This window comes from Geotrypetes seraphini, chromosome 6, assembly GCF_902459505.1.
Source record: "Geotrypetes seraphini chromosome 6, aGeoSer1.1, whole genome shotgun sequence".
NCBI lineage: Eukaryota > Metazoa > Chordata > Amphibia > Gymnophiona > Dermophiidae > Geotrypetes > Geotrypetes seraphini.
The window spans coordinates 191,297,007-191,324,891 of record NC_047089.1 but is presented as its reverse complement, the minus strand read 5'-3'; the positions used below and the strand labels follow the sequence as shown (position 1 = coordinate 191,324,891).

The window sequence follows — 27,885 nt, the reverse complement described above, 5'->3', positions numbered from 1 at the left end:
TACATATATTTCTAAATATATATATAAGCATTTTATAACATAGCCAAAAACTTCAAATGCAAAACCAAAACATTTTATAACATAGCCAAAAACTTCAAATGCAAAACCACTTATCTGTTTCAGGAGAAACCGCATTTGAAGTGCTAAACACTTTATGGCCCTTATCACAAAAGGAGGAGGAGGGGTACGCCCCTCTCCTGCTTTAAACAACTGACAGTTTAAACTTCACTAATACATTTGGACAGACAGAACTCATAAAAAAACCCAGGATACTGCAGGACTTGGGAATCAGATGAAGGGAAGAATTTGGCAAGGTCTGAAGCAAGGACGGTGCTGAATAGAGTGGGGCTATTTTTAAAGCCCTGGGGTAGACGAGTCCAGGTTACTTAGGAGGTTTGTCCAGTGGAAGGGTTTTCCCATTAGAATGCAAAAATTGGCTGACTGGAAGAGGAACTGACAGCAAAAGAAGGCATAAAAACCTGACGGGTTATATCCTCTTCCAGGGAGCCAGAGGGGGCCAGCCCACACCAAATATCGGCCATTCTAACTGGCACAGCCAAATAAGGGTTGATTTGTTAAGTATAATCAAAGACAAATCCCTTATTAAAATTAGCTAACATATCAAAGGATCCCCACAGGTAGACAGACATCCCCCCATTGTGCAATGGAGGACAAAAAAACACTTCCCTGAATTCCTGGCCCCGCCCGTCTCCGGACTAGGGAAACGCAGTACTAACAGGTCCACACTCGCTTCGTCCTCGCTTCGTCCTCAGACACTCTCAAACACACAAAACACAACAGATTTCAGTTCAGTTACTCAACCAGAAAATAACAGTTCCTAGAATCCCTTTCCCACAACTTTTCAGCGACAGATCACGTGGCTTACTAGGCAGGAGACGAGAGACAGGATAGGGATGATCAATCCCCACTTACCAGATAGTGGCCACTCCAGATACAGATACAGATTCTTGTACTTTAAACTGAGACTAGATAAGTCAGTTGAAGCGGTCCAACGTCCTGAGGTCTGCCAACCCCCCAAAAGGAAGGCAGCCGGCTAAGCAGACACATCAGCCGTAGGACCAGAAACAAGTGACCAATCGAGTAACCAGTGGTCAAGAGACCTTCAAGTCCCTGTTCGGAAACCAAATGAAAGGTCACTTGGACACACAAAGTCAGAGGCGTGAAGAAAGTACAAGTTTTATTCACAGCATGCATGCTGGACCCCTGAGCTCCAAGCTGGTTCAGAAGTGCCGAAACCAGGAAGTTACAGAGATATTTATTCATTTTTCTGGCTATACAACTGAATTCTAGAAAAATATTTTCACGTGTTACTTTTCTTAACACTCATTCCCTAGCAACAGCAGCAGATGAATCCAGAGACCAATGGGATAGCTCACATCTACCAGCAGGTGGAGATAGAGAAACTGATTAACAGGTGTTCTTATTGGCTGGCACTCCTCCTGTCTCATCAGTACGCTCTATCTCCCAGCAGGGGAAAGTCGCTATTCCAATTGCTCCTGGATTCTGACTATGGCTGGAAATTCAATTTATCCTGCTGAGATTTTCTCTTCAGTGAGCTTACAATTGATTCTATTTCTCCTGTTGAGATTCTTTCTCTTCAGTGAGATAGGGCTGAATGGTGCCGGCTTTAGAGGTTACACTTGGGCCCCCCCTTGTCCCTGCCTCACCCTCCCTCCTATGATTGAGGGTTTATCTGGGTCTCTAGTTTTCTTCTTTCCCTGGAAAAAAAAAAAATCGAGACTGCAGTGGCTATCCACGATTGGATACTCTTAGTTGTGCTCAACCTGTTCCTGCCGGGGTCTGACAGCCTTGTAAGCTGGGTTGTGAGTATGCCTTTTTTACTTTGCAATTGCAAGTTCCTTTTTGGCACTAGTGTATTGCCGGGGACTTAGCGTTCACTTCCCTTCAGCTTCTGGTGTTATTCTTGGCTTGTTACAGGGACTAGGTATATGGCCCTTCGCTGACTTCTCAGCTTCCTGTAGTTCAGTTCCTAAACAGAGTGCGGTATATTCATGCGCCTCTTAGAAAGCCCGGTTTGGAGTACAATCTTCACGTTCTTCTTCTACGTTTACCGATGGCTTCATTTTAGCCTTGTCCTTTGGGACTCTAAAGAGCTGGGCCGTTCACCATGGGATTCCTTGTGGCCATGGCTTCAGCTCTGCAGTTGCGATGTTGCAGGCCTTGTTCAACGGGGATTCCTATTTCTTATTTCCATCATATGGGGTATCAGTTCAGATGGTACCACTATTTCTTTCTAGGGGGGTGTCATCCTTTCTTTTACGTCATGCTCGCTCTTCCTTCCTTCGTCATGGGAGGAAATAGTGGGAGCAGTGCTTTTATTCACTGCATTTTTTGAGACGTATGTAGCGTTCTCCGCGAGCTCGGTGTCTAACAACTGTTACATAACATAAGAAATGCCATCTCCGGATCAGACCTTCGGTCCATCAAGTCCGGCGATCCGCACACGCGGAGGCCCTGCCAGGTGTACACCTGTTGTAATTTATAGTCCACCATATCTTTATATGCCTCTCTTAAGGAGATATGCATCTAGTTTGCTCTTGAAGCCTAGGACGGTCGATTCCGCAATAATCTCATCTGGGAGGGCATTCCAGGTGTCAACCACTCTCTGAGTGAAGCAGAACTTCCTGAAATTAGTCCTGAACCTGTCCCCCCTTAGCTTCATTACATGTCCTCTAGTCCGTGTCAAATTGGACAATGTAAATAATCTTCTCTGCTCTATTTTGTCGATTCCTTTCAGTATTTTGAAGGTCTCGATCATATCCCCACGCAGTCTCCTTTTCTCAAGGGAGAATAATCCTAGTGTTATAAGTCTGTCCTCGTATTCCAGTTTTTCCATACCCTTCACCAGTTTTGTTGCTCGTCTCTGCACCCTCTCCAGCAGTTTTATATCCTTCTTTAGGTAGGGAGACCAATGTTGGACGCAGTATTCCAAGTGTGGTCTGACCATTGCCCTATAAAGCGGCATTATAACTTTCTCCGATCTACTCGAGATTCCTTTCTTTATCATGCCCAACATTCTATTTGCCTTCTTTGCCTTGTTAGTTGTTTATATCTCCTTTTTGTATTCTTCAAGGGCCGCCTCAGGCGTATGGCGGCGTCTGATGCCTACCTCGCTCAATGGGTCCAGAAGGACATTCTTTATGCTTGCCTGCTGGCAGGGGAGCGGGTGGCGTTTGAACTTCATGACCATTCCGCTGGAGCGATGGCTACTTCTTGGGCTTGGCCCAGAGGTGGTTTCCTTGGAGGATATTTGTCTCGCGGCTAACTAGTCTTCCGAGAGTGCCTTCTCTCCGCGTTTCTGCATGGATGTGCGGGCACATACAATAGGGGATTTTTGGTGCTTCAGTTGTTGCGGAGGCGGTATTTGCTTCCCACCCAGGTTGAGGATTGCTTTGCTACATCCCATTGGTCTCTGGATTCATCTGCTGCTGTTGCTAGGGAAGGTAAAATTATGTCTTACCTGTTAATTTTCTTTCCCTTAGACGCAGCAGATGAATCCAGAGCCCTACCCTTTCTGATATTTGGTGGTCGGTTTCTGCGTGGGCGACTTTTAGTGATTGGTTGTTGTTAATGGTTGTATTCTGTATCGGTGCTGTTTCCGATGTATTCTGGGGAAGAAGTTTTTTACATGCTATGCCTATTGATGGTTAAATGTGCTTGGGCATGGAGCTATACTGATGAGACAGGAGGAGTGCCAGCCAATAAGAACACCTGTTAATCAGTTTCTCTATCTCCACCTGCTGGTAGATGTGAGCTATCCCATTGGTCTCTGGATTCATCTGCTGCGTCTAAGGGAAAGAAAATTAACAGGTAAGACATAATTTTACCTTGGTTCTAAGCTCACACTAGCAGGTCACTAGCAGGACACTTATCTAACTCTTACAGTTAAATGTACAGAAGGGCAGGGTACATCATGGCTCAAACTCTTATCTATTCAGCTTACAATGTGGTAAGGTAGGGACATACATTTTAGGCAGATGAAGTCAATAGATTGTATACTTTCTTCAGCTATGTAGACCAGAGTAATATTTTAAACAACAGTTAACCATTTCATGACCCTACACCTCTGCACTAGAGAATGACACGGGGAAAAATTCTGTCCCCGTCACCGTCCCGTCCCCGGACCACCATCCTCTGCACCGCCCCGTCCCCGCTAGTCCTTTCACCGACCCGTCCCTGTCTCTGCCGTCCCATTCACCGCCCCATTACTGTCCCCACTGTCTCTTTCACCGCCCCGTCACCGTCTTCAGCGTCTTCTCCTCTCCATCCCCAGCACCCTTCACGCGGTCCAGCAGCTCCCTCCCGCCGGCCAGCCCTGCATTTCCCTCTTTCCCTCCTTTTCCCTTACCTTTTCTTCTTGAAACTGGCGATTTCTATAAGGCTACGAGCTGTATTACAGCCAGAGCCTTGAAGTCGCGTCGGGTTGCCTGCTAGAAAAGTCTCCTCCGATGCAACTGGAAACAGGAAGTTGCATCACAGGAGACTTTTTCCAGCAGGCAACGCGACGCGACTTCAAGGCTCCGGCTGTAATACAGCTCGTAGCCTTATAGAAATCGCCAGTTTCAAGAAGAAAAGGTAAGGGAAAAGGAGGGAGGGAGATGCATGGACAGCCGGCGGGAGAGAGTGGGCTGCCGGATCGAACCCTCGTTCACCGCGCGTTCACTACTTGTTCAACACCCAGTGCTACCATTCACCGCTCCACGGGGCTGTGAATGGCCTTGTCCTCGAACTCGCGGTGACCTTTTTTTTTGGTCACCGTTTTGGCAGGTTACCCGCTGCTAGCCGCGGGTAACAACCATTGTGTCATTCTCTACTCTACACCTCTACGTATGCTACTGCCATATTATGAAAATACTGGTATCATTCCATCCTAACTGACAGTGGCCCAAAAATCATGCCCAGTCAACTCCCCTTTTTGTGGACACACGCAGGGGCTTCAGTTGTACCTCTTGGCCTATGCACTAATCCTACCCTACAGATAACTCTTCATTCTCAGATGACTGATATTTGGTAAATTGTCTGTTCTGGTGCAAAGAGTACAGTAGTCTTGAACGCTTGGTTGAGAAAGGAAGAAGTAGTAGACTTTACTTGTAAGACTGAGGCATAGATGGAAACTTTTTTCTTTTCTTTTTCACTTCCCCTTAAGGGACAGTGGAGTAGGTATACTCAGAAAGCAAAGGGACAGAAGCTAAGGCCAATAAGTAAAAGAATATGTGACAGGGGACCAAGGCAGATCCAGGATGCTCTTTCGCAGGAAATTGCTGCAATTTATATGCTGGAATCTTAAATACAAAACAAAATAAGGCAATGCACCTATGTGTGTGTGAGGGGGGAGGGGGGGGGGGAGGATGCAGACTAAATAGGATTACCATATGGCTCCAGAAAAAGGAGGATGGATTGAGACATCCAGGTTTTACTTCCACTTAAAGCAATGGAAGTAAGGAGGACTGATAGACAGCAATGGAGGTAAAATCTGGGCATCTCAATCCATCCTCCTTTTTCTGGAGCCACATAGTAACCCTAAGAATAAATAGGCTCCTGTTGGACACCTTCTAGGTGCCTATACTTTATATGGGCACTAGGACCAGTTCATAGGTATTAGGTATTAAGCACTTTAGGGAAACATTCAGCTTTGCACCACCTCCAGTTTAGGCTCTGGGGCCCCTAAACAATTATGTTTATCCCAATAACTCCCTTTCTAGAATAATCATGTTAAACAGACTATTTGAAAGCTGCCCATTTTCCTTGATAGTAAACGTATTATGTGATTAACAGGCTTATTGTTTTGCTTTGACTCTAGCTGCTTTTTTTTCTTCCCCTCCCCCCTGAAACTTGTATACTGCAATTCTGCCTAATGATTGGGTTGGTCCTACTAGGTACCCATGGAGGGCCAATCTTAGTAATTGCAGGTCCCTATGCAGACTGGTTCAGTGGGCCCTTCCCTCACCCCCCCCCCACCTGTGTTGACAAGATGGCTTTTTAAAAAATTTATTTAAGAAAAGAATTAATTATGAAATTTCAAATAATGACCAATCAAGCAAAACTTGTACAGAAAAACTTATTCAAATAAGCAAAATGCTATCATAGAAAACCTAGCATTAAGAAAGGAAAATAAGCAGAAATTATTTAGTTTCATTCCACTACAATTGGGATTTCCAATTCAAGTTTCAAGTATATGGGCAGAGTACTTTAAAATTTCATCATTAATGCAATTCACTAATCAAGAGAGGCGACCTCAGAGATTCCCTAGTAGCCAAAAAGATGCCACGTGCAAAGGTTTCCAAAAAGACATGGCTCTCTAAAAACAAAATAATGATACATTTATAGGAGAATTTTAAGTAAAAATTTGCATCCAATTGGAACATCCCTGGGTGCAGAAGCAAAAATAGCTTTCTGTGCTTCTGGGTCTCCTTGGAAATATCAAGTAACATATATCTTAATTTCTCTAAAGAAATTGTCAATATTATTGATAGTGGCAGACCTAGAGTATGTGACACCTGGGTCAATCATTTTTTAACACCCCCCCATATTTTTAGTAATTTTATTTATTTATCCCATCCTCCCCAGAAAGCTCACAATGGATTACAGTTTAACATAATCCTATATAATAAAACCCTAAGGGTTTCGTGTTCCCTGCCGCCATGGTGTGTGATCCATGGCCGTGTTCCATTTTAGAACCCGGCGGCAGGGAACACTCTGGCCACTCCCCTCCTCCCGCCCTCACTCACTAACCGCTGCTGCTGGAGGAAGCTGCAAGCAAGCTCTCTCCCAGCGGCGCCAGAGCCGCATCATCGCCGCTCAGTACCGCTGCCGACGCCGCTCTTCAAAGGAGCCTGGTGAGAATAGTGGCTGCCTGTAACAAACTTCGCAGGCCGCTCAGCACCTCAGTAGCACGTTTCCTCTGACGTACGCAATCGCGTCAGAGGGAACTTGCTACTGAGGTGCATAGCGGCCTGCGAGGTTCGCTACAGCTGGCCGCTATCCTCACCAGGCTGCAAACGAACATGCTGGACAGGGGGAGCAGGTAAGGGGTGCTGATGGGCCGGGGAGCAGGAAAGAGGGACAGGGGGAGCACGGAAGAGGTGCTGATGGACGGGGGAACAGGAAAGAGGGACAGGGGGAGCACGAAAGAGGTGCTGATGGGCTGGGGAGCAGGGAAGAGGGACAGGGAGAGCACGGAAGAGGTGCTGATGGACGGGGGAACAGGAAAGAGGCTGCAAACGAACATGCTGGACAGGGGGAGCAGGTAAGGGGGAGCAGGTAAGGGGCACTGATGGACCGGGGAGCAGGGAAGAGGGACAGGGGGAGCATGGAAGAGGTGCTGATGGACCGGGGGGAAGGGAAGAGGGACATGGGGAGCACAAAAGAGGTGCTGATGGACTGGGGAGCAGGGAAGAAGGACAGGGGGAGCACAGAAGAGGTGCTTTTGGACTGGGGAGCAGGGAAGAGGGACAGGGGGAGCACAGAAGAGGTGCTGCTGGACACGGGGAACATAAAAGGAAGGGAGAAGGGCTACTCTGGACAGGGGGAGCTGGCAAGGGTTGGTGGTGGACAGCGGAGGAAAAAAAAGACAGAAAGAAAGAAAGACAGACAGAAAGCAGCCAAGGAGAGAGATAGAGAGAGAGAGAGAAAGACACATCTATTCTAGCACCCGTTAATGTAACGGGCTTAAAGACTAGTGTTACAATATAACATTACATAGGGTTACAACCTCTCCAATCCCACACCGGTGCTGTGGTGTAAACAAAATACTTTTCCTCTCTCACTTTCACTGTCTTAACACCAGCAGTGGCAAGATACACATTTCAAATCTGACATACTGTGGGTTCAAATCCACACGGCTCCTTGTGACCCTGGGCAAGTAACTTAATCCTCTCATTGCCTCAGATATATTAGATAGATTGTGAGCCTGCCGGGACAGACATGGAAAAATGATTTTAGTATCTGAATAAATTCATTTAAACTGTTCTGCGCATCCCTGGGAGAATGGTATAGAAAATTGAATGAATGAATGCAATTGTAATTACAAAACAGAAAATAAAATTATTTTTTCTACCTTTTTGTTGTCTGGTCATTTTATTATTCAAATCATGTTGGTCCCAGGTTCTGGTTTCTGTTTGTCTTCTGTTAACTCACTCGCCAGGGTATCCTGCCCATTTGACGTTTTCTTCTTTCTCCGTCCTCACCATCCATCTTCCATCTCTGTACCTTCTCTTCCACTGCCATATCCAACATTTCTGTTTCTTTCCCACTGTCTACTACCGGTATCTCTCTCTTTCTCTCTCCCTGCCTTGCACCTTGGGTCAAACCTCTCTATTTCACTCCATGCAGCATCTCTCCCTTCCACTCCTCCAATATCATGTGCAACATTTCTTTCTCTCTCCCCCATGTACCATCTCTCCCTGCCCTCCACCCTTTGTCCAACATTTCTCCTTCTCTCTTCTCCATGTATGCTTCCATCCCCTCCTCCATATGCAGGATTTCTTCCTCTCACCTCTTTCTACCTCTTTGTTGCATCTTCCTTCCTGTTCTCCAGCCCTTGTCCAAAAATTCTTCCTTTCTCCCTCCCCCTGTGCAGCAGCTTTTCATTCCTTCCTCCCATCCCTTTGTGCAGTACCTCCAGACCTGACCGACCCTCCACCCCACCCCATCCCACCGTGAGATTTTTTGTGGCCTGCTCTGCCAGGGTTTCTCTCTGCCACATCATCAGTGACGCAGCAGAGGAAAGGCCCTGGTGGGCCTTAAGAAGCCTGTTCAGTGCATTCTTTCATTGTCGGAAGCCTTAACTCGCTGTTCTGCTGGTGTCGAACCTTCCTCCTGCTTCCGCGAAGGCAGGACCTAGCAGAGAAGAAGGCCTGATGTTAGCAGAGCAGTGAAGTTCCCAGATTATGATGCCGACCCCAGGTACATTCCCTTATGTTTTGCACCCGTGGCAGACTGCCTTGGTACACCACTTATTACTGAATATATTTTCATCAGTCTTCCTCTTTCAGTAGTCACCAAAGTCAACACACAGCAGAGGTTTGGAGGGGAAGGGATGGGAGATGAATGTTCAGGAGCAGGGAGGGTATAAATTTGTCTTTCATGCGACCTGCACTTATTCTGTTCCTCCCACCTTCTTGAAGTCGCTGCCCTCTTTATTCTATTCCACTCTCTCCAGCTCTCCTCACTCTTTCCTGTCAACCACCTCTCAACACAACTACTCAAATTCAAATTATTATTTCTTTGTCACTGCCAGTTTCTCACTTAACTCCCCACCCAATGCTCTAATTTCTGCTTTTCTATTAAACAACCCAGTACTTGCTCAGCCACCCCCAAAATATGTATTCTTCTCTTTCCTTAATTTGCCACTTTAGCATTTGCTACCTGTTTCACTTGTTTGCTCTCTGACCCAGCGCATTTTTTCTGTCTTTTGTGTGAACATTTTACCTCTTTAGACGTAGTGATTTTCCCTCTATATACTGGAAGTCAACACTAATGCATGCATTCACAGCTGTCACAAGGCTCTGGAGGACAGCCACAGTTTCCTGGTATACCAATTTGCAGCTGTCACAGCAATCTTCTCTTTCATCTTTTTATCTCCATTTCTCTCTTCTGTTCTTCTCTCCTAGTACCAATATAAGTTCATTTTCCCCTTCTCTTGCCCTCCAGTCTTTAGTCTTCCTCTTTTCACCTTTCACCTACTTACATCTTTCTATCTCCTATTTGTATATCCTCCCCAGCCTTCCCCTTGCCCTCTGTCTCTCTCTTTCCTTTTCTAGCCTATGCTCACTACCTCGTGCCCCATTTTCTTCTTTTTCCAAGCTCTCATCTGCTTTTCTCTGACTCTCATTCACTCACCAGACCTAGTTATTTTCCTTGTAACTGAACCCTTCCAAACATCTAGGCTGTTTCCTCTTTCTCTTACCCATGCCCAGCTTCCTACGCCACCTCAATTTAACTCCATTTCCATGTTTCTCTGCCCTTTCATGGTCCCATCTCTTTATATTGCTACCTGGGCCCCCTGCCCCTCTGATCCTTTACACTGTTTCTCTAAATCTCTCCATCCCTTCCCCCTTTGCTTCTCTCTCCCACTCACTACAGCCTCATCCCTTCCCAAGCCCCAACACCACCACTCTTCTCCCATCCCTAATATCTTTAGCATCAGACCCTCTTCCACCCTAACATCTACACTGTGTGTCTCTCTCCTTCTGCCTTCCCAAATCTAGCATCTCCCTCTCTCTATTCACTTCTTGTCCAACCTCCTCTTCTCCTCAAAAAATGGTCTGGCATCTTTACCCTCTCTCCTTACCACCACCCCCAACACGGTCTAACATCTCTGCTTCCATCTCTCTTTCCCATCCTGCATCTCCCTTTTTATCAAGACTCTTCCTTCTTTCTTACTTCCACCGCCCCAACCCCCCTCCCCCCCCCCGCAAATGGTCCAATGAATATCGCTCTCTCCTCTCTCCCCACCATTGGTCTTGCATCTTCTCTTTGTGATACCTTTCTGTGACCTGAGCCAATCCCTCAAACCTACCTTTCATAGTTCTTTCATTGTTTTTTGCATCCACAGCATTGGTACACTGAGGAAGAGCAAGGCACTCTAGAACATTGCTTTTGAGCACTGAGAATTCGCTGCCTTGTACTAGCTACATGTAATAGGAAGTGTGTGTCGGGGAAGGGGGGTGGGACCCGACAACGACTTCCTGGTGCTCAAACATGAGGCTCTACGGTGCCTTGCTCTTCAAAGAACCAATGCTGTTTCTGTAAAAACGAAGAAAAATGTGAATGGAAGGTATGAGGGGAGGGTGTAGGTCACAGCAGTGTGGATGTGTGAGGCCCTTTGCAGGCTGCCCCTGACGCCCCTGTACCTATGTATATAATTGTCCTTATAAAAGCATAGAATAATACCATAGCATTTAGTCCACAATAGAGGAGATGAGACCACAGAAAACATGGAAGATACGTATGAGTACACTAAAGAACATACAAAAGCTAAAAGAGAAAGACATTTGTGTATGTAACTAAAGGTCCCTTATTTCTCCAATCTGTTGGCCATTGTTCCTATGCATTGAACTCCAACTTTTTTAATATCCAAAAGAAATTTCAGTTGCTCTGGCTGAAAAATATATATTTAATTTCTGCTATTAAACACATACAAGGAAATCACAATTGGAATTGTCCATCTAAGGACAGAGTCTTATGCCTAAGTCCCCACCAGTCCTCTAGTTTCTCATTCCATATATCTCTAGTATCTCCCTTCTCTCTGTCAACCCAGAAATATCTAAGAAAAAGGACCATTTAAATTAAATTATTAATTTATAGCGCATGTACAGTTGGGCAGACTGGATGGACCATTCGGGTCTTTTTATCTGTCATCATTTACTATGTTACTATGTATGTTACTATTCATTTTTCTAAATCTTTGCCAGACAGTAGGCTACATGCTCTCAAGGGATCTCGTCGGAGTAATTTTCGTGGCTCTCTTGCCAGTATGCAGGGAGTTACTCTGGTTACACTGGCCATGAACTCATCCAGTCCCTAAATGGAAACCTGTCAACCCCTCATCTTCACTAGTGTTGGTGTGTATACATGTCTCAAATGCTAATAGAGCTTGTAAAATGAGGGCCATAAGTTTGGCTTCAGCTGGTGTTTCAGAAGATCTTGAACAACTCTCTTCTGGCAAAATGGCTGCTTATCATGTAGAAGTTTGATAAAGTAGATTTGGTTGCACTCTTTATCTTCTCTGACTATGAACTGTTAACAGCAGGTGAATAATTGACTGGAGGGTAGTGTGGTGGTGGTGACATTTATGTGTATGTTTTGGATGAGGATTGAATGGATCTGGAAACTGAGCTGTTGACTCAGCCCCTGGAAGTAGTCCATGATAACATATCCAGTAGAGAAATGGAGCACTGGGGCTGCTGTCACTGCTGGTCCATCATATTTTCATGAAAAATAAAACTTGGAATGAAAAGAATGGTAACTGTGTTTAACTTTTTATGCGTGCCCAGAAAAGCACTTATATCTAGCTTTAGGGTGATGCAGCTCTTTTAGATGGGGTGTCAAAATTCTTTTTTTAGTAGGATCTCTAGTTTCCTCCTCTTGGCTTGTAAATAATTTCCTTAACTTATCTTTTTTTAGAGATAACAACATGTATGTCAGCAAGAAGTTCACTCTTATGGGCTACAATATTTTGAATCCCTGGTGCTGGATCTGGAAATAATGGATCTCTTCATCTTGTCTTTTTTAGGTTGACAAATATCTTTACCACCTGCGCCTCTCTGATGAAATCCTACAGGATGTTTCAAATAGATTCAGAAAAGAAATGGAAAAGGGTCTGAGAGCAGATACCAATCCCACTGCTTCAGTGAAAATGTTACCTACATTTGTCCGATCTACTCCAGATGGAACAGGTAATATCTTCAGGTGAAATAAAATGCAAATTGGATAGGAGTCTATATTTGTGCCCATATTAATACTGTGAAATGGTTCACCTTTGGTGGGATGCGCCCTCCTCTGTTCAGTGGTTTCCCAGATGTTGGTCTAGATAGCTTCCCTAACTGAGAGAGCGCTTACTTAAAGAAAGAGGCTGCTTAGTGGCTGCAGACTAGTACTTTAGGATCCTACTTCTTTGTAGGCATTTCTTCCTAGTCTACTGGCTCCTGGTATCCCACTCTTTATGCTTCTTTGGGCTCTAGAAGGTTCCATAAAATGCTGTTTATTCAGTAACGCCAAAACAAACATAGGCAGGTTTTTACAAAGCTGTGCTGCTGAACAGCGCAAGCTAAATGCCAAGCCACCCATAGGAATAGAATGGATGGTTAGCCATTTAGGGCCAGATTCTATAAAAGGTGACTAGATTAGGTTTTGCTAGATGCCCTAATTGTAGATGTCTGGTGACACCTAACTAAATTCCATGTGCATCCCAAATTGATTTAACAAGCTTAATTGGCATGGAAATTGACCACACCATTGATCTTTGTTTTGTTTTTTAAATTTTTTTTAAAAAATTAATCAATTCAAAGTTGTATGTTGAATTCTGCACAGTGCCTAGCGATGTCTAATGATGCCTACCTGAAAAGTAGGTGTGGTTAGGGGTAGAGAATAGGTGTGGTAGACTTCGGTGTTGCTAGGCATCTGTAAAACCTGACCTAATATACCTGTGCTTACCCCCTAGAATGCCTAGCGATGTCTAAGTTTACTTAGCTGCCGCTAGGTGTGATTCTATAAAGGACACCTAGCAGTTGATTGACATGCAGATTGGCACCTAAAAGTTAGGCATCTTTTATAGAATCAGGCCCTTAGTGTGCACTACTTGACAGCGCTGCTTTGTAAAAGGAGCCCATTGTCTCTAAATAAACATGGTTCAATAATATATTCCTGTTTTATCAGAGTAAATATAGGGCATTCTTCTTCCACAATGGAGCTCGTTTCATACAAACAATAGGGCACCTGTCCTTTCCCCATTTCCTCGGAGCTTTTTCTTCAAACACAGTAGCTCATGCCCTTTCCTTATTACTTATAGGGCTTTCCACTTTCTCATATGGCATAACTCTTCAACCACACAAGGCCATCTTCTTTTTAAGGCAAACTTGCATACTGTATATATTCGAATATAAACCGAGGTAACCTTTTTTTTCTCCTAAAAAAGGGGAAAAAAGATTAACTCAAATTTAAACTGAGGGAGTGAGAATGGGAAAGCCAGGAATTAGTAGCTAAGCCAAGATTAAAACGGAGCTAAGAACCCCTTACCCCATTCCAAACTCCACCTGCCTCTTCTGTAACCCCTTCCTGCTGCTGCTATGCTATTTCTTTGTGACAATACAGCATAATGAGTCCACATAGTTCAATAATACTGCCTCCTATAGGATGTGACAAAATAATGGTGTTACTCTCTATTCCCCCTTTGAGACTCAATATGAGGTCACTGCATTTCAGAGCTGTCAAAGCAAAGTAATTTGTAAAGATAATTTTCAGACTATGGCATCAAATACTGGCTCAATCTCCTCCTGCTTCCCCATGTCTTTCCAGTAAAATAGCGCATTAATTCTGGTGACTATAGGACTGGAGGAGAAGAGCAAAATATGTCTATTGTCTACCCTTTATCCAGCCTTTATCTGCCTGCTGACAGCTGGGGCAGGAGGCATTCCTCCTGTCCCGGCTCACCACTGGATCACCAGGGCTTACGGCATGCCTGGGGGAGGCCTGCAACAGGTTAAGGAGAGGGGTGGGTGAGACCTGACTCAAATATAAACCAAGACCTCCATTTTTGGGTGATTTGTTGTTGTTTTTTTGGCCCGAAAATCTAGGTTTATATTCAAGTATATACAGTAAGCCTTTTCCCTTTTCTTCCTGTGCACTCTTCTGCATTACCTGGGGGCTTAATTCTAAGCTAGTTTCCCTTCCCCCTTTGCATGCAGGGCACTCATTAGGAAACTTGCTTTTTGCCACCTCTCCCTTACTCTTTAAATTTCCTTTTCCTATACAGGACTTTCCTTCTGCCCTATTTCTGTGGCTCCTGAGCCAATCGGCATTTCTCTCTCTTTCCAAACCCCCCCCCCCCCCCCACACACACACACACTACTTCTGCTTGGAGCACTCTATCCCTTAATATACTGAATGTTCTGTGGGTTAAAGCTTTCAGCAGTAACTCAATAAAACGAGTGATGAAAGGGCAAATCAGACAGAAAACTTCAAACCAAAACTATTGCACCAAATACTGACTAATAACTCAAACAAATGACTACATACATTTGAAAAAGGAGAGAAAAACAGAGTTCAGGACATCAAAGGGCTTACTTGACCTCCTTGGAAGACATGGACATAATGTCTTTCTTTAACAGGTTATGTATCAATCACGAGTCTCTTAAAAAAAAAAAAAACCTCTCCAAAATTTATCTTCTATAATTAAATTTATGTGAATTGCCACTAGTTATAAAGCAAAAAACTGGAAGGGCAGTTAGCTTAACATCCCAACGGGGATTGATTTTGTTAAAAGTTAATGCCAAAAATGGAATTAGGCTTAATCCAAAAACAACAAGGGACTACTGTAAAAATTAATGCTCGGAGAGAAGTGGAACCACACATGACAATCAGCCCCCCAATTAGGCAACTTTTCACCCCAAAACTTTATAAGTAGTATTAAAATGCTGGTTCAAATACTGTTATGTGCTCAAAGAAACAGGTGTTCACAGGGCAACCATGAGGTACAAAAACATTGTACCAGTGGTATGGTAGACTTCTAATCACAGCACATAAGTTTCAAAATTTTCATTATTACAAAATAACAGTGCAAGCTTATAAATTTAAACTGAATACTGCAAACATTTGACTTAGTCCGCTTGTTAACAGACCCAGTGTCTGGAGTAGCTGGGAGTTCTGTTTGGCATGACTGTAGGCCAGATTTTTCTTCCACAGCCACGCAGGCAGAATCTGCTTAAGCAGATATTGGACCTGAAGCTGAGGCCATCTCCTTTGGCGTGGCATTATTTGCCGGTCCCAGGGTCAATAGCAGCAGCCATAGAGGTGGTCCCTTGGGCGAGGACACATATGCAACCTCTTATCTTGCTGGTCTCTTCAGACAAGCTCTCTTCAGCAGCTGCTTCCATGGACACCAGAAGTGAAGAACAGCTTGCGGTGCTGGTTGCAGATAGCTCCCCACTTTGTGCATGCCACTTTGTGCTTTCTCCTGGGAGATACTGCCGACCGATGCTAGCCTTTTACAGTTGGAGGGGGGGGGGGGGGGTCATTGCAACGGGCACCCAGTTCAGGATCGCTGGTCCCTGGTTCAGCAAAAGTGGTCCATAAATCGGAGACATTCAGTTGGTGCTACAGGCCCTGGAAATGTTCCTGGAAGGCAAGACAGTTGGAGTCTTCTCAGACAATGTGAAAGTGGTGGTCTACATCAACCAACCTCATCACAATACCCCCTCATCACAAAGTTTTGACCATGGATGTGTCAACATACTCCTGGGGGGAGCACATCTGGATGGTCTTCAGACTCAAAGTCATTGGTCCAACAAAGAACAGAAGTTCCAGATCACTCTTCTGGAACTCGGGGCAATTTATTATGCTCTCAAAGCTTTTCAGCATCTCTTGGACAACCAAGTCCTCTTGCTTCACATGGACAATCAAGTAGCGATGTACTATATCAACAAGCAAGGAGGCACAGGGTCTCTTCTGCTTTGTCAGGAAGCTCGGAAAATCTGGCTATGGGTGACTGCTCTAAACATCTATCTCAAAGCAGTCTAACAGAATTGCTTAGCAGACAAACTCAGCAGAATGCTCAGCCTCACGAATGGATACTCAACTTGGCAGCTGTCCATCCCATTTTTGCTTAGTGAGACACTCCTCAAGTGGACTTGTTTGCATCTTCCCACAACAACAAGTTGCCCCAGTTCTGTTCCAGACTTTATTCGCCTCACCGTCTGGAGGCAGATGCATTTCTACTGGATTAGACACGAAAGTTTCTCTACGCGTTTCCACCTACTCCTCTCATTCTAGAGACTCTTGTCAAAGTCAAGCAGGTGTCAGCCACCATGATTATTGTAGCTCCTCAGTGGCCCAGATAGCCTTGGTTCTCCCTTCTACTTAACTCAGAGTCAAGGAGCCAAGGAGCCAATACCTTTGCCGATATTTTCATCTCTTCTTATGTAGAGTCAAGGTTCGCTTCTACATCCCAACCTTCAGTCTCTACACCTGACAGCTTGGTTTCTCTCTGTCTGAATGCAGCTGAGCTTTGCCTCTCTCAGCCAGTGAGACTTATTCTAGAAGCCTCCAGGAAACCAGCCACTCAACAATGTTATCAGCAGAATTGGACTTGTTTTTCTCCTGGTGCCTTCTTCATCACTATGTTCCAACATTCATCTCAGTTTCACTAGTCTTGGATTACCTTCTTCATTTGTCTGACTCCGAACTCAAATCTACATCTACTAGAGTCCATGTCAGTGCTATTACAGCTTTTTACCAACCAGTTGAGGGTAAACCTCTAACTGCTCATTCTCTGGTCTCCAGATTCATGAAAAGCCTTTTCAATGTGAAACCACCTCTCAAATCACCTCCAGTCGGGGACCTCAATATAGTTCTTGCTACGTTGATGAAGCCTACATTTGAACCAATGTCTATGGCTCATCTCAAGTACCTTACCTGGAAAGTTGTTTTTCTTATTTCATTCACTTCTGCCAGAAGAGTAAGTGACCTTCAAGCATTAGTGGCAGACCCACCATTTACAGTGTTCCACCATGATAAAGTGGTTCTTCGCACACATCCAAAGTTTCTGCTGAAAGTTGTCACTGAATTTCATCTCAAATCAATCGATTGTGCTCCCAGTGTTTTTTCCTAAGCCTCATTCGCATTCAGGAGAAATGGCTCTTTATATTCTGGATTGCAAATGAGTTACGACCTATTATCTCAACAGAACAAAGCCGCATAGATCATCTCCTCAACTTTTCGTCTCCTATGATCTGAACAATTTGGAGCATCTGATCTCCAAGAGAACGATTTTCAATTGGTAGGCTTCCTGTATATCGTTCTGTTATGCTCAGGCTAGGCTGCACTTGGAGAGTCATGTCACAGCCCATTAAGTTAGGGCTATGGCAGCTTCAGTAGCTTTCCTTCGACCTAACCCTTTTGAGGAAATATGTAAAGCTGCCACCTGGTCCTCGGTTCACACATTCACCTCACATTATTGTCTGGAATCTTTTTCCAGATGGGATAGGCACTTTGGCCAGTCAGTATTACAAAATTTATTTTCCTAAAGGCCAACACCCCCACCATCCAATTCTGGTTAGCTTGGAATTCACCCACATGTGAGAATATGCTGCCTGCTTGTTCTGGGATAAAGCAGTTACTTACCGTTATAGGTGTTATCCATGGACAGCAGGCAGATATTCTCACAACCCACCCACCTCCCCTGGGTTGGCTTCTTAGCTGACTTACTGAACTGAGGAGAAGCGCGCCTAAGTTGGGCGGGAAGGCACTCACTCATGAGGGGTCCAGACTATCATGAACTTTCTGAAATCTTAAAGTGGTGAAGTACTTTTAAAGTACTGGGGCTCCGTCAGTGATGTTGCCCACATGTGAGAATATCTACCTGCTGTCCCTGGATAACACCTGTTATGGTAAGTAACTGTGCTTTACTGGGACACACTGGGATTATTAGATATCTAGTGGGGTCCTATAAACACCATTAATTCTGTGAAATGGGATTTTGCTATCTTATGTAAAAATATTTCTTGTTCAGTTAGATTATATTTATACTGAAAGTACTTCATTCACTTCTTTGTAGAAGATGGAGATTTTTTGGCCCTCGATCTGGGAGGAACCAACTTCCGAGTACTGCGAGTGAAGGTTTCAAACAATGGCCTTAAAAAAGTGGACATGGAACATCAGATTTATGCCATTCCAGAGGACCTTATGCGAGGCAGTGGTTCACAGGTATAGCAAACAGTATATGGATGGATAGTTTTTGTAATTCTAGTTTGGGCTTTTTTTCCCAAGATGACAAGCAATAGGGGTTGAATATTTTCCCTTAAGTCTGAAAGGTAGATGTGTTTTTCAAAGTATGAGTTTTATGCAGAGCAAGATCAAGTGGAACAAACATCTAGGACATGCATGTTCCCCCCCCCACCCCACGAATAATAGTGATGGTGTTGGGTAAAAATCCATTTTCAGGAAGGATTGGATACTGGTGCCATTCATTCATGGCTAGTTTAGCATAATATGCTTTTCTGTTGTCAGGTTAACCTGATTTGAATAGAAACTCTTCATTAACTTATTGCTGCTTTGTATTGTAAAAGTCTAACAATAAAGTATATTGATTGTGTATTTCTATTACAAATTTGTAGCATTTCATGTGATATTTCAGGAAATCAAAGAAGAAATGTAGGTAGGCAAGTTCTCAGCACTAACTCAATAGGTTATTAGATTTCAAGCTTTACAAGGGCATTATCATAGTAATCATCAGGACCACAATCGATACTGAATACCTCTTCTCTATACACTAGTAGCCAAAACTGTTGAAATACCTAGCATTTTAGGCATTTCACTTTAAAAAAAAACCACCACATGGCTATAATGTCATAATTGTATTTAATGCATACATTTTCAACTAATAATAGAAACTCTGTAATCACTTAAAAATACCTGCATAATATTTGGCACATTTCACACAAATAATGCTGTTCATAAACTACCCAAGCTAATAATGATAATTTGTCCAAATTATTGGATGCATTTCATCAATCTTTTTAGTAGCATTTGATATTCCTTATCCTTGATTACTGCTTCACATCTTTGTGGCATGCTGTCCACAAGTCTTTGGAGATCAATAGGTGTTTATTATGTGGAACCAGGAGTTGATTATTGTTGCTATCAGTTCATGTTTGTTGGGCAGTCTTTGGAGATCAATAGGTGTTTATTATGTTGGGCTCTCCAAAAATCAGCTGGAGCTAGAGAAATACTGGAACTTGTCAGTATTTCTCTGCCTTTAGCAGATGGCGTAGCAGGATTCTTTGAGGCAGGCTTGCCTCCCAGTGGTACAAACCACGGTTTTTGGCCTTTTGGTTGAGACTTGTGGCCGATGTTGGCTCCTAGGGATAGAAACATAGAAACATAGAACATGACGGCAGAAAAGGGCTACGGCCCATCTAGTCTGCCCACACTAATGGCCCACCCCCTAACTACCTCCATGAAGAGATCCCACATGCCAATCCCATCTTTTCTTAAAATCTGGCACGCTGCTGGCCTCAATTACCTGTTGTGGAAGATTATTCCAGCGATCAACCACCCTTTCGGTGAAGAAATATTTTCTGGTGTTGCCATGAAATTTCCCACCCCTGATTTTCAACGGATGCCCTCTTGTTGCCATGGGTCCTTTAAGGAAAAAGAGAGCCTCTTTTTCTATCCTGGTGGCCATTCGCTGAACCGACTCAACTCTCCGTACATCTTTTTGATAATGCGTCCTCCAGAATTGTACACAGTATTCCAGATGGGGTCTCACCATGGATCTGTACAACGGCATTATGACCTCGGGCTTACGGCTGACGAAACTTCTACGGATACAGCCCACGATTTGTCTAGCCCTGGATGAAGCTTTCTCCACTTGATTGGCAGTCTTCATGTCTTCGCTAATGTAATGTAATGTAATTTATTTCTTATATACCGCTAAACTCCGTTAGGATTCTAAGCGGTTTACAGAAAATAGACAATAGTGTGCATTAAAATTATAAGTAATATAGGTTTACAGAGAAATATACATTAAAGGATACAATAAAAATAAGATAATGATCACCCCCAAGTCATGTTCTGCTACAGTCCTTGCTAGGATCTCACCATTTAGGGTGTAAGTCCTGCATGGATTTTTGCCGCCAAGGTGGCCCCTTCCCTGGTGTAGTTTGGAAGGTATTGGGCCTTCTACAGCACCTTCTACAGCAGGTTCTTAGCCTACAGGCTTTTCCTCTGTGTGGCAAACTTGTAGGAGTCCCCCAGGGTACATTTTGTCTTCCCTTTCCTCACCAGGAAGTGAAGCCTTTGATTTGCAGCATGTCCCCGGGATAGAAGGTGCCTGGCAAGTTGACAGGGACCTCCTGGGGTCCATACTAAAAGATATGGCAAGCTCTAAATTTAAAATTTAGTGGGCTTGAAGGACCTCTCCCTCTTTCCCACCCATTTATTTTCTTTGTCGGCCTGCGTGCCTCACTTCCCCTTGGGCAGTTGGGCTTGGTGCTATCAACCTGAAAACCACTGTTTGAAAACAAATCCACAGGACTGACATAAGAGATGTGGACCCTTTAAGGTGCTGGACAGTAGTCTGATGATCTCTTGGGTGCCTTTGGGCCTCTAAAGTAGTACTGCCCGATACATCGATTTAAACTGATATGTTGTTCGAGAAAATTGGACTCACTGATTCAGTTACTAACAACCCCTCCTCGCCCCTCCCCCCGGTGAGACCCTTTGAGGTCTCCTAAAGCAACTGCAGCATCAGTGATATCATTCTGAATGGGCTGCTTGCGGCCTGCCCTGCCAGGGCCTTCTCTCTGCCGTGTCACTGATGACGCTGCAGAGGAAGCCCTAGCAGGGCAGGCTGCGAGTAGTCCATTCAGAGCGCTGTTACTGCTGACCGTCCACCTGTGATTCAGAAGACCTCTGAGGTATGTTAGGTCTCATGGTGGGAGAGTCAGTGGGGTGCTGCTGCATAGAGGGATGGGATGAAAACTACTGCACAGGGGATGGGAGGGTTGGAAAGCTGCTACACAGGGGAATGGGTAGGAGGGGAGGAAATATGCTGCACATGGGGGGAGAGAGGAGAGGAGGAATTGTTGGGATAGAGGAGAAGGGAGAGAAGAGATAAAAAGGAGTGAGAAGGAGGAATCTTGCATATGATGGAGGGGAGGGAGATGTGTGGAGAAGAGAGAGGGAGAAATGTTGGAAATAGGGTGGAGGGCAGGGAGAGATGGTGCATGGGGAGAGAGAAAGAAATGTTGCACATTATAATGGAGGGGAGGAAGAGAAAGATGCTGCATAGAGGGGAACAGAAAGGTTTAACCCAGGGCACAAGGCAGAAAAGAGAGAGAGAGAGATAGTAGACAGTGGGAAAGAAACAAATATTGGATATGGCAGTGGAAGATAGAAAAAATTAATTTTTTCAGTTTTGTGATTACAACATGTCAGATTTGAAATGTGTATCCTGCCAGAGCTGGTGTTATGTAATCAAAAAACAGTCCACCACTGTATATATGCTCAAATCACACTTTGTTCCTCAGAATGCCATACGATAGAATTGTGTGGTAGCCATCCTCATTGAAACTTTTTATAATGTGATATTTTGAAAAAGTGTGCAACTATTTGCATTTTGAGTTGTAATAATTTATAAAGTGTCAGTGCTTATTTATAAAACATGATGACCGTTATAAAGTTATTCAATACTTAATGAATGACTTAGCTTTAAACCGGGTTTGCCTCATTCCCCATCGACACATTTCAATATTTCCTCAGGGTCGGGGACAGAGAGAGCAGAACTATCCGGAACTTTAGCTAAACGCTAATTCCCTGTAGTATTCGCCGGGGCTAAACATGATGACCGTTATAAAGTTATTCAATACATAATGAATGACTTAGCTTTAAACCGGGTCTGCCTCATTCCCCACCAAGCGATCAAAGGAACCATAACTGATTTAATGAGCCATTCGCAGTTTCACTGTACCGGCCGTGTGTACTTACACGTGCATGGCTTAATCTTTGAGACAAGCATATGCTACTGGCAGGATCAACCATAGCTGGTGTTAGACAGTGAGCATGAGCTAGGACCTAATAGAGAGGAAAAGTCTTTTTTGTTTATTTTGTTTACATCACAGTGTCGGCATGGGGTTGGCGAAGGAAAAGAGGGGTAGGGTGAGTGTAAAGGCCACAAAATAAACCTGCCATGATATTTGAAAAAAAAAAAAAAACCCACCCAATTGGGCAGGAGCAGCAAAAATTAAAATCGATTCAATAGGCTGAATCAAATTGAAAGAGTTTTCCCTGAATCTGGCAGCACTACTCCAGAGCCTGGAGGGGGCCAGCTACCTCCAAAGTTGGGAGCACAGACAGTGAGATAGATGTACTGCAGTGAAGAAGATGGGAAGCAGCCCCTCTGGGCCACAAATGACTCCTACTTTGCCGGCTGTTGAGGATCTGGGTGCAATGTATCTGCTACAGTGTTCCAGGGATTGAATAAGCTATTTGAGTTGTGGGGGTGGGGTGGTTTCTTGCCAGGTCTGCCATCTTATATAGGCCAAATAAGGGACACTTTGAGGTCATCTTGTTCTTGCCTCTATGGCCATCCTGTGTCCAATCTCTGCATGCATTTCAGTCTTCTGGTTCCCACCCAAAGATTAAGAACATAAGAATAGCCTTACTGGGTCAGACCAATGGTCCATCAAGCCCAGTAGCCCGTTCTCACGGTGGCCAATCTTCCAGTTTCCTAAGGTCCGCCTGCAATTTTCCACAATCTGCATGCGTTTTAACAACTTTGAACAGTTTAGTGTCATCTACAGATTTAATCACCTCACTCATCGTTCCAATTTCAGTTATCCTGAGGTTGTGTTGGAACTAGAGGTCTGCATGGGAACGGGGATCGTGGGAATCCCGCGGTTCCCGTGGGGGTCCCGAGGGAATCCCCCCCTAACCCACAGGACTCAAATGGGGACCCCCCTCTAACCAACGGGACTCCCACAGGAATGGAAAGCTTTGGAAGCAGGGTTCATCCATATAATATAATGGACACTTAGTAAAAGAGGGGGTTTATAAGTTAATTACCTGAACAGAAAACAAAAAAAGGGTTCCACCACAGAGATTCCACAAGGAAAACAGCAGTGCAAATACAAAAGAAACTGGAATTGATGATCCTGTCAGAAGTAATTGCTGCTTTTTATGGGGACGGGCGGGGATGGAGATAATTCCTTGCGGGGATGGGTGGGGACGGAGAGGATCCTGGCGGGGACCTGTGGGGATGGAAAGGATCCTGGCGGAGATAGGCGGGGATGGGTGGGATTTCAGTCCCCACGCAACTCTCTAGTTGGAACCCCTAAGAATAATAATAATAAAACAAAGACAGGAACAGGCAGACTGGCTGTGAAGGGGTGCTCAGAGAATAAGCCACTCCTCTCCTCCGTGTAGCAAAGGCTAGTGAGCTCTTAGGCCCTGCCAGGGTAGCGGGAAATAGAGGACACAGAAAAACCTCACTTTCATAGAAATGACATGTAGTAGTAAAAACAAAATCCTAGGAGAGGGAACCTGATACATTGAGGGTTTTGAGATTAAATATGCTAATGCCGAGCATATTTAAATGAACTATGCAGGCTCCATATCTTATATGGCAGAGTAGTCAGATAATAATATGGCAGAGTAGTCAGATAATAATAATAATAATTTATTTCTTATATACCGCTATACCGTGAAGTTCAAAGCGGTGAACAGAGCAGTGAGTTAGGAACCAGGAGAGCTGTATTTTGTGGTAAGCCTTTTCTCCTATGTCAAGCTTGCATTAGCACTTAATGTGGCTTAGTAAAAGGACCCCTTAGAATCCAATGGCACAAAAGCAGATATTCTTAGGAGTGATTTAAATCCACCTTTAGATGTTGTCCTCGACTAGCAATTGGACTATAAGATTAGGCCATCTATATCATCGCAAATGTTTTAAGAATCCATCATTCAAGAGATGTACGTTGTGGATCTATGGAGATTGCTATATTCCCAAAGCTCTTATTACTTACTCCCCAGTGCATAGCTCATAGCACCAAATTGGCTATTTTTCAGTAGCAAGTATTTTATTACTGAATACTTCTTCTTAATCCATTATTAAAAGAAATGTGGTTTCAGACTATGCAGCAATAACTTTAACCCTAGCAGATGGCTTGCAACACAGGCTGGCAGTCAGTTGGAGATTTACTGTTGTGTCTCTTAGCTAACTCCTTGTTCCTAGAGGTGGTGTGGAGTTATTCACTATTATGGGAGAGACAGCAACTTTGCAGATACATTGCAATGAAGCTGGCAGGATGTCTTTAAAGCTGTTGCACAGGACAAATTTTTGCATTTCTTGGTTAAGGTAAAAAAAGAGAACATAAACTAATTAATTTAGAACAAGAAATCCAATCTTTAGAACAAGAATACATTAATGACAAAGAATATATGGAAGTAATTGCTTGCAACAGTTAGTACTGTATCTAAATGATCCTGGCTCAGCAAGCAGATCTTTTGTTTCAAGTTTTACAAGGGAAGTAACAAAAACAGACATGTGCTAGTACAGTACTTCAAGGCTAGAAAACACAAGAATTGTTTGCAATCCATAAAGGCTCCCTTCATGTGAAGGATATCTATATTCTTCAACAGTTCTCCGTTTACATTTTTCTCTTTATTTTTTCAAAGTCCCACTCAAATTTAGATAGACCCAATAGCTTGGAAGCTCTATAGCATCCTATATTTTCCCTCAAAAGCTCAAGGTACTTCTAGAGCAGTGGTCTCAAACTCGTGGTCCGGGGGCCACATTCAGCCTGCTAGGTACTATTTTAAGACCCTTGGTATGTTTATCATAATCACAAAAGTAAAATAAAACAGTTTCTTGTTCATATGTCTCTATAGCTATAAATTACAATGTTATTATTAAGACTTAGCCAAAAGGAAAGATTTATAAACTACTGTATAGAGTTTTATCTCATGCAAAATTGTCATTTCTTTAATAAGACATTAACTATTTTTTCTGAGGCCCTCCAAGTACCTACAAAGCCAAAATGTGGCCCTGCAAAGGGTTTGAATTTGAGACCACTGTTGTAGAGGGAGAAGGAGATTAATAATACAATTAAAAGCCTCTTGGGGTGGGTATACTGCTGAAGTTTTTATCGAGTTTTTTTCAGAAGAACTCGTGCCTATGTTCCTCCTCCTTTGTATTCTGATTTCTATTCCCAGGTTTCTGTTGGAGGACCCTTCACAGAAGCTCAAATAGTGGTGCTTAAGACATCTGGTAATCTAAAATTTGTCTAGAATTACAGACGTATTTTGCTAATTAACATCAAAAGTAAAGTCTGTGTTAAGGTGCTAGCTACACAACTGAAGGCTGTTCTCTATGATAAGCAGAATATAAATAGCCACACACATGGGTGTGGTCATCCCTGATGACGGCAGGTCAAATTTGCCCTCCCAGTGCATACTTCAGTGTTCCTGACCACAAGTGGCGTACCAAGGGGGGGGGAGGTCCGCCCTGGGTGCAGCCTTAGGGGGGGTGCACAGCCGGCCAGGTCCCCTTACCTTCGTGATGTTTTCCCCCTCCCCCACTACCCGTCCGCCCGACAACTGGCCCGGTCTGACAAACCTCCCTGCCCTGTGGCTGCGAGTCTAAATTACCTTCTTACAGCAGCTGGAGCATTGAAGCTGCGTGTGGCTGCTGTAAAGGTCATCTCTGAAGCACCACGAAGGTAAGGGGCAGAGAGGGAGAAAGGGAAGAAAGGTGGAGTGGAGAGGAAAAGACATTTAAGGGAAATGGGTAAAACAGAGGGGAGGAGAAGGACGCTGAAAGCACATGGGGAAGACAGGGGGGGAGAAGACGCTGAAGGGAAATGGGGAAGAGAGAGTGGGGGGAAGACGCTGGCAGGGAAGAAGACAGAGATGCCAGACTATGGGGGGAGCCGAGGGAAGAAGATGGGTGTCAGACCAATTTGGAAGGGGGGAGAAAGGGAGAGGCACAGTAACAGAGCAAATGGAAGACGCAGAGAGAAGAAAGACAGTAGATGGAAGGAATTGAATAAGAACATGAGGAAAGCAGAAACCAGGCAACAAAGGTAGAAAAAAAATTCTATTTCTTTTTTTTTTTTGCTTCAGGATAAAGTAGTATATTAGTTGTGTTGATAAAAATTTATAAACAAAGCCCTGCCAGCTGAACATCTCTTTCTCCAGTTCAGCAGCCAGAACTTTGATTTATAAGGAAGAAATATGCTAAATATTGCAGTACTGAGGCTTGTATGGATGCTACGGGGACGGTGACGGGGGGTGAAGGGGATGGTGCAGTGAAGGGGACAGATTTTTTCCCCGTGTCATTCTCTAGTGCTCACGTCAAAAGCTTCCCTCTGACTCAGCTTCCTGTTTCCGCTTTTGACTGAGTACCGCGTTGCTGATCTGAAGTTCTGTTGATGCCAGGGGTAGAAGGAGGCCCGTTGCCGATCTTAAGTGTCATCACGGGGGGGATGGAAGGATTGCAGATCTTGTTGCCAAAATCGGAAAGGTGAGGTAGGGAGAAAGATGGGCATGTGGTGGATGGAGAGATTGAGAGAAGAGGGCAGATGATGGAAGTAGGGAGAAGGGGCAGATGATGGAAGTGGGGAGAGAGAAGAGGGCAGATGATGGGGGGAAGGATTGAATTAGGGAAATATTGGAGGGGATGAGGGAAAGAGGTGGCGAGCTGTAGGTAGACAATAAAAAAGGAAATTGATGAGAGGGTAGTAAGAAAATAAATTGAAAAGGAAAATGAGGGAAGAAAGGGATTGCAGAAGAGAGGTGTGGGAGAGGGAAGGAGAGGAGAGAGATTCCAGACCAATGGGGGTGAAAGGGAGATGGAAGGGGGGGCATAGAAGGAGAGAAGATGCCATATAGGGAGGGGCAGAGAGATGGCAGACAATGGATGGAAGGAAGAGAGTAACAAGAAGATGAGGAAAGCAGAAACCAGAGAAGACAAAGGTAGAACAAACATTTTCTATTTATTTATTGCTTTAGGAGACATGTGTCACTGTTTCTGTGGTGTTGCATTGTATGCAGAGTCCAGCTTCTTGCTGGTTCAATTTAACCTTTGTTTATATATTTCTATTTTATCCCCCTTTTAAAAAAACTGTGGAGTGTTTTTTAGCACCAGCCTTGGTGGTAGCAGCTCTGATGCTCAGAATTTTATGAGCGTCAGAGCTGTTACCACCGTGGCTAAAATCCACACTACAGTTTTGTAAAAGGGGGAGGGATTAGTTTCTGATGACATATTCCATACTAGGCGAAGGTGTTTTCTGTGTTCTGTGTGTTCGAAAGACATGATTTTGTTAGGATTGACGGTGTAGGATTGATCTGTACTAGTCTGGCTTGTTTAGTTTTACAATGGGTGTATTGATGTACTGCTCACTGCAATATGTAAGATGCTGCCTTTTCCTAGGTACTCATGTGTGACGTGTGGCTTGTTACTAAAAATCATGTTTTTCGTACAGATGGGGGGGGGGGGGTGCCAAAAAATGATGGACCCCGGGTGTCACATATGCTAGGTACGCCATTGCTAACCACAAAACTCTTCCCCTCAGTTTTTCTCATTTGCTGGCAAAAAAGGAATTAATCTGCTCTTTTTCACAGTTAAGGGAA

At 44.1% G+C, this 27,885-nt stretch overlaps 1 protein-coding gene across 2 annotated transcripts in view; it reads left to right on the top strand.

Annotated features, from left to right (window-relative positions):
* The window catches only part of HK2 (hexokinase 2), a 119,273-nt gene that overhangs the window by 15,091 nt on the left and 76,297 nt on the right, over positions 1-27,885 (top strand). For both annotated transcript variants that reach the window (XM_033948003.1, XM_033948004.1), the window contains exons 2-3: positions 12,278-12,440; positions 18,314-18,462. In XM_033948003.1, the coding sequence (XP_033803894.1) occupies positions 12,278-12,440; positions 18,314-18,462 (312 nt within the window). The remainder of the gene's footprint in view (positions 1-12,277; positions 12,441-18,313; positions 18,463-27,885) is intronic.